The following is a 12,866-nucleotide window of genomic DNA, read 5'->3' on the forward strand; positions in this document are numbered from 1 at the left end:
TTTTAGTTCAGTGGCTAACCACACTGGCATTGCTAGGGCAGGGCTCACCATAACAGGAAGACCAGCCTGAGATGAGGTAGGAGGGTCTATAAGTCCCAGGGTGTTAGTCACACTGGAGGTTGAGCTCAGTAACCAGCCATTTCACTACTGGAACTCTAGGAAGCCTCTGTCCCTGGGCTTGAGTGACTGCCTGGTCAGCAGTGTTCTATGTGTGTTGTCAAATGGAGAGAGAACAGAGCTCTTTTTGTCTATTCCTGGACCCTGTCCTGTGGGTTCGCCTTGGCTGAGGTGGCCTCTTTCTGTGTAGTAAATGGTCACCTAGAGGAGACAACTTCCAATGGATCTTTAGTGAGCTATTGAAAAATTTGGGGGGCACCGCATACTTGGACTTGGTGTTGGTAGTGGGTAGGGCAGTTGGGGCATACTACAGAAGATGGTGGTGGGTTGTGCATGTAACTCTGACATCATCAGCAATTGCGAGAGCTCGGATAAAGAGCCTTGCTGGGCATTGTTTTTGCAGTCATGAAAAAGTGTCTTCTCTTTGAAGGGTATATCCCACGCTCACCTAGCTCTGTGGGGAGAAACTCCAGGAAGAGTGGTCATCTGCCTTCCCATGATTTCTCATACTTCCCTGTCCTGTGTAGAAAGCTGATGGCCATGGGTCCAGTTCCCATACACACACCTCTATGTGGTGCTCTCCATGGCAAGAGACCTCATAAGGAGAATCCCACACTCAGGTTAAGGGCCAGCCAGTCTCCAACACTCGGTGCTGCGTTCACCTCTGGCCCTTGGTTTCTCTTCAATAGTAGGGTACTTTGTGGTCTCGCACATGGCCAGCACTGGGCTCCGTGACAGCGTCCCAGGCATTGGAAATACACCTGATGTGAGCAGTGCTGCTTTAAAGGATTACACTGATTGTTTTTGTTTTTTCCCTGACTTTTTTCTGTCCTATCACTAAGCCTCCTTGAAGACAAGAAGTATTTTTGTTTCTAAACCAAATGGTATTAGTGGCAGGAAAGAGTTCACTTGGCATAGTTGTGTTATGTAGCTAGCTTGGCCCTGCTCCCCTCTGTGTCTGAGTCATTGAGTTGTTCTTACTGACAGTACCGTCAAATGGGTGACTATAATGGGAATTATTAATCTGTTCCACCTTATAAATAGCAAATCACACTCTAGCTTCTAAACCAAATCACTGTGAACATTTTCCTTCTGGGAGAAAGAGTTTCTGGTCAGATATAATTAAACTTGCTACCTAGTGGGTAAAGTTAAGCTTGCTGCAGAGCCGAAAGATGCAGGGCATGGCCACACCTTAGGGCTTTGAACGACTCTGGTCTCCAGTGGACTCACTCTTGTCTTAGTCATGGACCTTCTGCCCCGTCAGGATGCAGATCTTTACTCAATACAGCTTTCCATAGTGCATGTGTCTACTCCTCTCCATGCTCTGCCTTGAGTGTCTGCAGCGTCTCACTGCCTGGCTCCCCATTGTGCCCTTGTTGGCTCCTCGTCTGTCCTTCCTTCTCAGTGGCACTCTTCATGGTAGGAGGGCCCATCTAGGTCTTCAGGACGAATTGATTAACTACACGGTAAGTAGGCTGTATGGGATAGGACTTTGTCCCTCAGCACTTCTGTAGCAGTGGCACCCAGACAGGGCTGTGGAAGAGGACTGTGAGGACGTGTGCATCCCTTGATAGCACGAGATGTGTGTCTTTGAGCCTGGTTGGGCTTGTGCCACACGTGTGGAACTGTTCATCTGTCTGTTGCCAGCTGCGCTTGGTCCATACATACAAAGGCAACAAGAAAACTGCTGGTGTGTCTTCCTAGAGGGTAGAGAGAGGAGCTACTGAGGGTGAGCCTATGTAGTGTCTTGTCTCCTTGTCTCCTCCCACTCTGGGAATGTAGGGGACTCCAGAAGTACCTCCCAGCCACAGCCCAGCCTGTCTTTCCCTCTCCATCAAGATCTGTTCCCACATCTGACTCCCTTGCCTATTTTAGTAATTATGGCAGCACTAATGCAAACACACCATCTTATTTAGGATTCCTGGACGGCTGAATGACCGGAGAACCCCTCTGGGTGAGCTGAACTGGATCTTCACAGCCATCACAGACACCATCGCCTGGAATGTGCTCCCTCGGGGTGAGAGACACCACCATCAAACAGGATCACTGGTTCCCTCCAGAGAGGGACTGAAAATAGAAAGGAGAGCAAAAGAGCCTAAGGAGGGTTGGGTGTGGTAGAACCATGTCAGCCTGCTCTCCCCTCAGTAATGCCTTCCCAGCAGGCCCAGGGCTCAGCTTTCTGAATAAGTGTTGGCGCTGCCCTTATCTGTTGAAACCAGAATTCCTACTATAAGACATGTGTGCACTTTGTTTATAGGTTGGTTGGGATTTGCATATTTGTTCATATATAAACTAATATGTGCATGTGTGTTTGTATATTACCAGTGAGTAATGTGTGTGTCAGCCTCAACTTGTCTGTAATACTTTTTGATGGAAGAAAACTTGTATGTTTGGCTTCCAATGCTGGGCACAAACCACTGAAGATTCCTTGTTATTTCTTTATCTGCCTTCAGATCTCTTCCAAAAGCTTTTCCGACAGGACCTGCTGGTGGCAAGTTTGTTTAGAAATTTTTTATTGGCAGAAAGAATCATGAGGTCATATAACTGCACTCCAGTAAGCAGCCCACGACTCCCACCAACATACATGCATGCCATGTGGTAAGTGTGTCCATCCAACAGCTCTCTTGTGCTTGGGTCCCTAGTTATGTGCTTCCCGCTGTAGCACTGTGGGCTTCTTGGAACTGGAAGTGATCTGGTCTGGTGAAGGGTGGCACCAGCCTTGAGAAAGGAAGGAGTGTCTTCAGAAGGAAGGAGGCTTTGTAAGTGGACAGTCGGCAGACTTGGACACATATTCCCCAGCTGGTGGAGCTCTTTTGAAAGCTGTAAAACCATTAGGAAGTGGAGCCTTCTTAGAATAAATGGGTGTTTGGGGGCAGGCCTTGAGGGTTTTTTGTTTGTTTTTTTTCCCCTATTCAGCCCCCACTTCCTGTCTCTTCTCTGTTTCCTGACCATGGACACAATGTAACCAGCTGTCTCAGTTCCTGGTGTCCTGCCTTCCCCACTGACACCGACCCCATCCTCCCCTCCCCTCCCCTCACCCTCACCCTCCCTCTTCCCCTCCCTCCCTTCCCCCTCCCCCTCTCCCCTCCCTCCCTCCCCCCCTCTCCCTCTCTCTCTTTTTTCTTTTCCAGACATGGTCTCTCTGTGTGGCCTTGGCTAGGCTGTCCTGGAACTTGGTCGGTCTGTAGATCCTACGTTCCTTCTTAATCTGTGAGCCAAAATAAGGGCCCTCTGGCCTTTTTGGAACTTGTACTGAAAAAGAAATTGCCCCAAATTTATTAAGTGAATACACAGTTTCTCTAAAATTTAAGGCCATGTGTCACACACACACACACACACACACACACACACACACTATAGTTGTCTTCAATCACTGCGTATACTCTCTCTTCTTATTGTGGCACAGCCAATGCTAGTTAATAGTCGTAACAGTAAAAAGAATACAGTGTGAGGCTGGAGAGAGGGTTCAGCCAACACCATGCAGTGTGGTTCACGGCCACCTGTAACTGTAACTCCAGGTCCAAGGGAGCCAACATCCTTCTCTGGCCTCTTCTGGCACTACACACATGATGCATATATATACATGCAGACAAAACACTCATACACATAAAATAAAATTTAAAGTAATAAATTTATTCTGAATCTGAACGTATCTGAAGACATTTGATTTCTGTATTGTCAACTTTCCATTACTTTTTAAAAAGATTTATCTATTTTATGTATATGGGTGTTTTGTGTTTATGTCAGACCCCGCAGGACTACAGTTACAGATGGTTATAAGCTGCCATGTGAGTGCTGGGAATTAAACTCAGGACCTCTGGAAGAGTAGCAAATACTCTTAACTGCTGAGCCATCTTACCCGCTCCTAAGATTTACTTTACTTTTGTTTGGTTGGAACAGGGTTTCATTGTATAGTCCAGGCTAGCCTTGAACTCACAGAAATCTGTCTGTTTCTGCTTCCTGAGTGCTGGGATTAAAGATGTGCACCACCACACCTGGTTAATTGCCATTATTTAGTAGAATAGCTGGCTTAATGTGCTTATAGGGAAGAAAGTTTTACTGCGGGTTATAGTTTCAGAACTTTCTGTCCATGGTCTCTTGGCTGCCTTGCCTTTGGGTCTGTTTGGAGGTAGCACTTCCTGGCAGGAGCACATGCTGGAGCAAATGTTCACAACAGCCTGCTGGGAGCACAAAGGGGAAGGGAACACAATGGACCCCAGTATCCCCTTCCTAGCCATGCCCCGTTGCTCGAACTTCCTTCATCTGGGCACCACCTCCCAGTGGTGCTATCGGTCCTTTGGGGGTATCCCATCCAACTGGAAGCACCCTTCCACACAGTTGGAGGCTCGTGGACTCCAAAATGAACTCACAGCAACAACAACAAAAGTCTTCATTCACAATAGTAAGAAAGAGCTGTTTAACGCTGAACACCTTTGTACAATATTGCAAAGTCAGGTTTTTTTAGTAGACACATACTAACTTTCACCCACCACTAAGCACCCTGAGAAGCAAGATGTTTGTAAACTCACTACTTCTTATCCACTTTAAACCAGAAACTAAATATTTGTATTTATTGGAGAGAAACCAAAATGAGTAGTGTCCAGCCCTCATATGTAAATAACAAAAGTTAAAATGCATAGTCTGTATCCTTTTAAAGCATGGATAGTATAAAATTGGAGTCAAGAGTGGAAGTCACTGCTAGGAAGACTTCCATCAGAGTGCAAAGGGTGTACCCAGCTAGTTCGTTTCCCATTATGCTGTGCACTGTGGAGCAGAGGAGAGAGCACTCTTTGAGAAGCCTATGAAACGTGTAACTAACCCTTTGGGGAGTAGATACAGTGAGCATTTGGGAGAGAACACATCCTCAGAAAACCTTGCCTTCCTTACATCTTATTTCCTCTGAGCCAGAATTTCTGTAAAACTTTATTATAAGAAACTAAAGCCGAGTTTGTGGTGCATGCTTGTAATCCCAGCACTCAGGAGGCAGAGGCAAATGGATCTCTGTGAGTTTGAGGCCAGCCTGGTCTACAGAGCAAGTTCTGGGGCAGCTAAGACTACACAGAGAAACCCTGTCTCAAAAAACAAAACAAACAAAAAGAAACCAAAGGGAGGGCTGGGAAGATGGCTCAGTGATGAAGGTGCTTGCCAGGCAAGAAGCCTAGAGTAGAACCCGTGTGAATGCCAAGTAGGTATGGCGACTCCCCTGAAATTCTAGTCTTTAAAGGTGGAGCCGTCAACCGGTCCCTATTAGATACCTCTGGGATTGATTGAGAGACCTTGTTCCAGAGAATAATGTGAAAGAGTACTCAGGGAAGATCCCTTGTTCCAACCTCAAACCTTCACCAATCACACTGTCTGAGTGTGAGCACGTGCGTGGACACACACAAACACACACACACACACACACACACACACACACACACACACACACACACACACGGTGTGGGGGGAGACCAAAGGGAAGGGAGCAGACAGGGCAGGATGGAGAGAGCGCCCCATAGCAGTTTTCTCAACACTGGCCACCTACCACCCTGGGGAGTGGACTTTACAGATAGGATGAGAGGCAGGGGTGGGAGTCGTTTGAGAAGGGGCCCTGGGAACCACAACTGTCTGCATACAGCTGGGCAAGGATGCCTTTATCCTATGGAACCTCAGTCTTGGTATGCTGGGCACTTCTGGTGTAAAAACTCACTGAAAATACCCTGGCCCTTCCAGCCCCATCTTAGCAAGTTCCCTGTAGATGAAAAGATGTAGTTCAGTTTCTCCCCACAGGGTTAGCATGCTGGCTTCACATAGCTTGTTCCATTCAGTGGAACAAATCCCATGGCTCATGCCACAACAACGCCTGCTCCTAAGCCAAGGAGAAGATGCTCTTCTCTGTGGTGGGACCTCGGGGAACCATCAAGGGAAAAGAGGAGGGAGTCAAGTACCTCCTTCTGCCTATCCCCAGCCGGATTGTGTTCTCACCGTGGTTGGTGGAACACAAGACAGAGCTGGTGAGGAGAGATGTGGGTTCTGTGATAGAGTGAGTATGTGGTCCCACCAGCTGAGAAGCCTGGAACTGCCTTCTCACAGAATAGTGGCCAGTGCCACATTGTACGTGTGGGTCCTCTTCTCTGATCCAAAATCACGCTGTGAGCATAGGCCTTTGATAGGGCCATGAAGAAGTGACTTAATCATGCAACCTCATAAAGTATGGAGAATTCATAGCAAACTGGGATGTCCTTTACAAGTAAGGAGTTCAAAGGACCAGGGAACGAATGTCCTGAAACTAAAAGATTTGCAGAGAAAGGAAGTGTCCTGTTTCAAAAACCATATAGGGCTCATAGGCCTCTGCTGAAGGGTATGTTATTAGTGAGAGGCTGCCTCTTCAAGCATCTCTGCACAGAAGAATGAGGTCAGAGAAGAGCTGAGTAGTCCTCATGGCCCACAGTTGCACAGTGGTGCTGCCACACTTGCTTACTAAAAGCATCCCATATCACTATATCCAGATTCTGGGGACAGGCCCTCCAGACTCAAGCCCACTATGAACTAGAGAGCCCAACATCCTCTTAGGAGGCCCCACATGCCTTCACGCAGCAAGGAAACGGAGGTTCCAGCCAGATGGGCATATAGCCCTGTCATTGGCAGCTGACCCTATTTTTCTGGTCACATAATACAGCTCCTGCACTACCCAGAGTGGTTCAGGTCATGGTAGTGGGAAGGGGCTTTGAGACTGGCATTCGAGTCTCTGAACTGTAAGGAGTATCTTACAAGAGTGAAACACTTCCTAACTGTTGAAGGCTCACAGCTGGAGGCTGTGGGTGTCTGAGTACTGTGGGAAGGACTGAAGGAAACAGCAGGGTCTTGTAGAACAGGAAGTAGCACATAGCATGGCTGCCTGCTTTGGCCACCAGAGGAGACAGTGTGCCAACCCCAGAACCCACGTGTCAGTTCCTTTTTCCCATTTTTCAGCCAGTTCCACACTCTTGACAGATAAGAGCCCAACATTCTTCCTTCCTACGGGATGTTGGAGGTGACCATGAGTTGACAATACTGTTCTGGTCAGTGGCCTTGGTGTTTCCTTCCCTTAAGGCCCAGCACCAGAAACACTGACGTGGGGCCTCACCCTTGACTGTAACATTGCTGGTATGGTCCCTGACTGACCCCTGCGCAACCAGCTTGCTCCTCCTCAGTGTCTCACTGCCATCTTCCACTTTACCTTGTAACTTCCTGCAGCTCCTGTGCCCCACCCCCTCTACTCCCTGCCTTTCCCCACCTGTACCTTTCTCTGCCCAGTCCACTTTGTCCTGCAGCTAGCTATGATCCACCCAGGTCTAAGAAGACAGGGACTGTGACTGAAGGCTGGTGGTGTCTGTCGCTCTGACTCCTGTCAGAACTGCAAGTGGAGGCTACCCCACCCTGTTCAGTGGGTGAAGGGAGCCTGTCTGCCTGTGGTTATGTAAAGCATGTGCTAAACAACACAGTAAATGACACTGCATGGGTCCACAGTCTTTGTCATACACAGAAAAAGACTGAAGGGAGCCACAGCAGGCTTCAGACAGGACAGCAGTAACACTTAGAGTAACACAACTCTTCAAAACTGTTGGGGATTCTTTGAAATTAAAAGCCTCTTTGGAGAGTTCTGATTCCTTTGAAATAGTAAGTTCTTTCTTTTTTTAATTGAATCATTATAGTTAAGGCATTATTTGTCATAAAATAAAACTTAGAAACAAATGTAAGAACTAATTGGGCATTTCTTTGCATGATAAAAGCATAACTAGCAAATTCCCTAAGGTTTAGTACCTCATGTGATATTTTTCAAATGATGTGGAAAGGGCTCATTAAAATCCAAAGTTGGCTGTTAACTCTTGTCCATTAGACAAAGTTCTGTGCTTGGCACTGCACAGCCAATGAAACACCCAACCATAGAGGGAATCTCTCTATGAGAGTAGTTGTACGTCCACTGTGCTCCTTGCAGTGGACAGGGTGCACCCTGTAGGAGTGTGTAGCAGTCGGTGGTGACCAAGGCAGGGTGAGAAGCCGTGAGACGGTAAGGGTCAGAGGCTGTGGTGCTCCTTGTCTTCATGGCACTTGACCCCTGCAAGAAGAGCCTGGCCCTCTACCCAGCAAGATGGCAGCTACAGGGAGGCCCGTCCAGAAGAAAAGTTGTGGGGCAAAGTCTGTCGGCTTCCTGAGCTACTCCAGGCTGGGCATCAGCTGTAGGAAATAGCCTGGTACTCCATTCCCATTCTTCCTCAGCCCATGCGTGCGAGCCATTTCCTACTCTGTAGACGCTTCCAGATCCCAGGCCAAGGTGGTCAGGACACTGCTCCTGCTTCCCCTTCCCTTCTGCTCCTGCTGTTCTGCTGAATATGCTGATATGTCGGCTTCTGTTTTCTGTTGCTTAAGGCAGGAACTGCAGTGATCAAAACTTTGGGAGGCTGGAGCCTGCTGCAGAGATCACTATTCAGTATCTGATAAATTAGGGCCAGTCTAGCTCAGGAGGAGCAGCATCAAGTGACTTCTGGTCTTACACATTTTTTTGCCTGTTGCCTTCTGAGTTGTTAGGGATTGAATCCAGGATCTTGCACTTGTTCGGTAGTATCCAGGGTGTTCATTTGGCTCCCCAAAAGATGAACTAAGGAAAACTCATTTGAGTTTCTGAGTTCCTGAGTTCCAGGAAGTAGCTGGATCAGAGGGACTGGGGAATCAGGAGGGAATGCCCCACAGGAAGCATGCCTGCCACACTTTGGGTCTGCAGTTAGGCAAGGGCAGAACCATTGGGAACTCAGAGATATACTAGGCAGCAATGATGAGGGTCCAGAACGCTGACTGGACTTGGTAACCGAGTATATTGTAGCTGCTGGCATCTTAGGGGAAGTCAATGAACAGCTGAAAGCTGAGTCTAGGTTAAGAGGGATTTAGGATGCTGGTTTGAGAGCTAGCATTCAAGGGAGAAAGTGGCTGCTTTTGTTTTATTTAGCACCTGTAGTCTTCTTCCTAAAGTCGAGCATACATGATCTCACTGATCCTCACCACATGTCTAACATGACGTGTTTTAACTTTGCATTGAAGAGGCGGAGAGTCCAACAGTATGTGACTTGTCCAAAGGCACACAGTACCTGCTGGCTGAATAACAATGTGATCCTCACCGGGACTCAGCCTCCCCAGGACCAGCAGTGCTCAGTTCTGCTGGAAGATCGGATGGCTACCAGAGGAAAGGATCTCAGAAAGTAAACAGTGGCTTTGTGGAGAAGTGATCAGGGTGGGGGCTTATTAAGAGAAGTGGTACCTGGCCCAGGGCTGCGTGTACCACCAGTGGATGCAGACACTGGGCTCTTTCCATCATGTTTTAATTCTTCATTTGGAGGCAGGGAAATTAATTAAATTAAATTAAAGCATGGCTTTTCAAGGAGCATGCAGTGGCGAAGAACACTGATGCCCAGGACTGCCCGTAAACTCATCTGAGCAAAATTAAGTGTCTTAGCACCCCCATTTAATTCGCCAGTTTACTCAAGTGCCTGTGTATCTTACATATGGATACTGGGTGCAATTGCCATTTGACTGACCCAAGTTTGAGCTGGGACCCCATAGCAGTAAACCTGCCATGGGACTTGGAAGGGAGGAGAGAGGAGGAAGGTGACTGACCACTTGAAGCCTGAGGGCCCAGCAGTCTGTGGAGCATAGGTGTAATACACCTTTCTAACAGAATAAGTGCACAGCCATGGCCAGAGGGCTGTGTGGACTGTAGGCATGACAAGAGCAGGTCCTGTGACCAAGTCCCAGCCAGCAGCCCCCAACATAAATTAACCCCACTACAGAAACCAGTCAGACCATCCAATTTTTGGTTAAGTAGCCAAAAATCAGTGTTTTCATGTATCATTGCCTATTTTTTTTTAATGTTGAAATCCAATGTGCAGTATTTGTGAAAACATTTTGAGATCCAAACTAACCATAGCCATAGACTATATGTAGCTCACAGTCTGCCTGTCAGGATCCTGTTGGAATGCCAGACACAGACTTCAGGTGTCCCTGACCTCAGCATGATAGCCATCCCTGGACATGAAGTAGCTTTCTCCTGAGCTCGTGCAGTCTGGACAGCATATAAAGGTCCTCTCTGATTTGCAGCCTTTTGCCTGACATCGTCGCTCCTGTCTATGCTGAGAAGTACCAGATAAGTGCATTTGAAAGGGTTCTTGTTATGGAAACCAGTGAGACATGACTTGAGGGAGGAGAATTACATGCCTCTGACACATGTTCTCTGGGGAGGATTTTCAGTAATGGCAGAGCTAGCATGAGTAGAGTTGGAAAATAAACACTAGTCAGTCCCATTCTCTGTTGGAAATTGCATGGTGAAGCCACTTTGACCAGTGGCCAGCATAGACATAGGCTCAGACTCCGGGAGGGACTACATGGAGCTGGGGACAGGTTAATGCCTTTAACTGATTGGGCCAGTATAGCCAAGATAGGCTGGAGCTGGGTTTAGCAGCCTCATGGGTTTCCTAGAGGCACAGCAGCTTCAAGAGCCAGAGGGACGAGCCTGACCTCAGCAGAGAGCTGCCTCACTAGTCTCTATTTGGCCCCAGTGCCCCTCCCATCTCTCCTAGAGGTCTCCCTGCCACCACAATGCTTGAGAAACTAAGTCACCGAGTAAGCCCAACCAACCTTCACAAGAGCTAGTTGAATGGTTAGGCATCCCTCTTCCCCAGGTCTTCTATGTGAGTGCTGTTCTCTCTCTCTCTCTCTCTCTCTCTCTCTCTCTCTCTCTCTCTCTCTCTCTTTTTCAAACATGCATTGGTGTTTTGACTGCATGTATGTCTGTATACAGGTGTCAGGTCCCCTGGAACAGGATTTACAGACAATTGTGAGGCACCATGTGGTTGCTGGGAATTGAACCCGGGTCCTCTGGAAGAGCAGCCATTGCTTTTAACCTCTGAGCTATCTCTCCAGCCCCCTAAGTGCTGTTCTAACAGTAAAATTTAGTCTTCTTGCCTGCTGCCTCCTGGGCGCAGTATGGCTTGCTGGCATCAGGGACATTACTGACCTACCTTATGTATCTCTGGCCTGGGAGGGTGGGGAGTGCCTGTTAACCTCCTTTCTGCCTCCTTCCTGGGCTTTGGACATCTTATTTGTATTTCCCAGAGACTAGCCTCTGCACTGCTTCATCCCAGCCTGTATGTGCCATGAGGGCTTCTCAGCATTGTCATGAAGAAACACTACTACTTGAAGCATCTGCTGGTGGATCTGTCATTTCAGAATCTCCCTGTATATGAAGCTGGAATGTCCACATACCACATAGTTCTTACCAAGTAATCTCTCTCAGTCTGAACTGAATGAATCTAGTAGTCTGAGCATAAGAGAATTTTCTAGAATACTGGAAAACCCTATAATAGCATGACACAGTTGGGCTGGGGGTTGTATGAGAGGGTCATCCCACCCAAGCTGCAGATTGACAAGTGAGGACTTGAGGCACAAGCACCCTCCCCAAGGAACAGTTTGTCTCTGTGCTCAGCTTTGTTTGGACTAAACTGAATGAGATGCCAGGCAAGACAGACACGGTCCCAGATAGATGAGGAAGAAAGGAGCCGCTCCATCTCGTCAGTGACCTTTGTTTCTGTGAGTCATTCACAGCATATCTTATGCCCAGAGAAGAGAAGGACTCTGATCCCTGCCATATGCACCTTTTCTGCAGGCCTAGAATGCACAGCAGAGCCACCTTTGAGAGACCGTCTTGGTCAGTGGAAATGTTCTGCCAGGTGCTTCACCTTCCTTGAGAAGGAGTTGGGTGTCCAAGCTCCAGAATCCAGCAGCTTTACACACTGGCCTTTTTCTCCTCTGTAGTTTTGTCCATAGCACAGGCTAAATGGTTTCCAAGCCTTCCCTCCTGTAGACCCACCCTCTCCATACCTCTCCCCAGCTCCAGGGCCACATTCCAGGGCTTAGGAAGGCCCTGTGGAACAGGCTCGTCACCACTTCTGCCCCTTTGTGACTGCTGGCCCTCTTTGAGACTGGGCTTGCAGACCTATCATTGGTCTGCCCTAACCCAAATCCTACCCCTTGAGCGAGGTGAGGAAAAGAGGTGGAGAGCCACACCCACCTCTAAAACTCTGTAGCTATCTCTGAGGGCCAAGCCACTGCAGAGTTGAGTTATTCCAGGCCTTGGCTGGGCCTCACCACTGAAGGATGACTGGTAGCCTCTCAGCTTTGCCATCTGCCACCCCAGTTGATGAAACTCTTCCCATAGTGCTCAGGGTTTGTGTTCCCTCATAAATAGATGGCGGCACACATATCCCCAGGGAATTCATAGGAAAGGTAAGCAGGAAAGAGCCTTTGGAATAAATAATTTAAAATCCGGTTATTATATCCTTGAGTGGTGATGGAGAGGCTGTGTTTCCAGTGAGGGGAAAGGGAACAAAGCCTAGCAAAAACTGGGGTTAAAGCATAAGTAATGTACATTTCCGCTCTGCTTCAGGCAGGGAAGCAGATGATGAAATACTCAGAGCCTGCTTCCTGTTTAATTTCTGATGCAAAGCCATCAGGGAGTTGTTCTCCTTTACTCTCAGTTTCAGGGGTCCTGAGACCTTGCATTTCTCTGCGGTAATAACCTGTGCTTTCTGCTCTGATTGATCAGTGCAGATGGAGCCCACACTGGCTCAGAAGGCTTCCCTCCAGCCCACTATCTGGGCACTTGCCATCCTATGCCAGTTTCCTGAAAATCCAGGCTCTTCCTGGCGGTGACTCAGCCAGCAGCTTAGAAAGTCCTCCAC

General features: G+C 48.1%; 1 protein-coding gene across 1 annotated transcript in view; it reads left to right on the forward strand.

Annotated features, from left to right (window-relative positions):
• Rptor (regulatory associated protein of MTOR complex 1) overlaps positions 1-12,866 on the forward strand; it is a 349,556-nt gene that overhangs the window by 231,473 nt on the left and 105,217 nt on the right. The window contains exons 8-9 of the mRNA XM_036195340.1: positions 2,034-2,134; positions 2,571-2,715. Of these exons, the coding sequence (XP_036051233.1) occupies positions 2,034-2,134; positions 2,571-2,715 (246 nt within the window). The remainder of the gene's footprint in view (positions 1-2,033; positions 2,135-2,570; positions 2,716-12,866) is intronic.

Source organism: Onychomys torridus, chromosome 8, assembly GCF_903995425.1.
Source record: "Onychomys torridus chromosome 8, mOncTor1.1, whole genome shotgun sequence".
Lineage (NCBI taxonomy): Eukaryota > Metazoa > Chordata > Mammalia > Rodentia > Cricetidae > Onychomys > Onychomys torridus.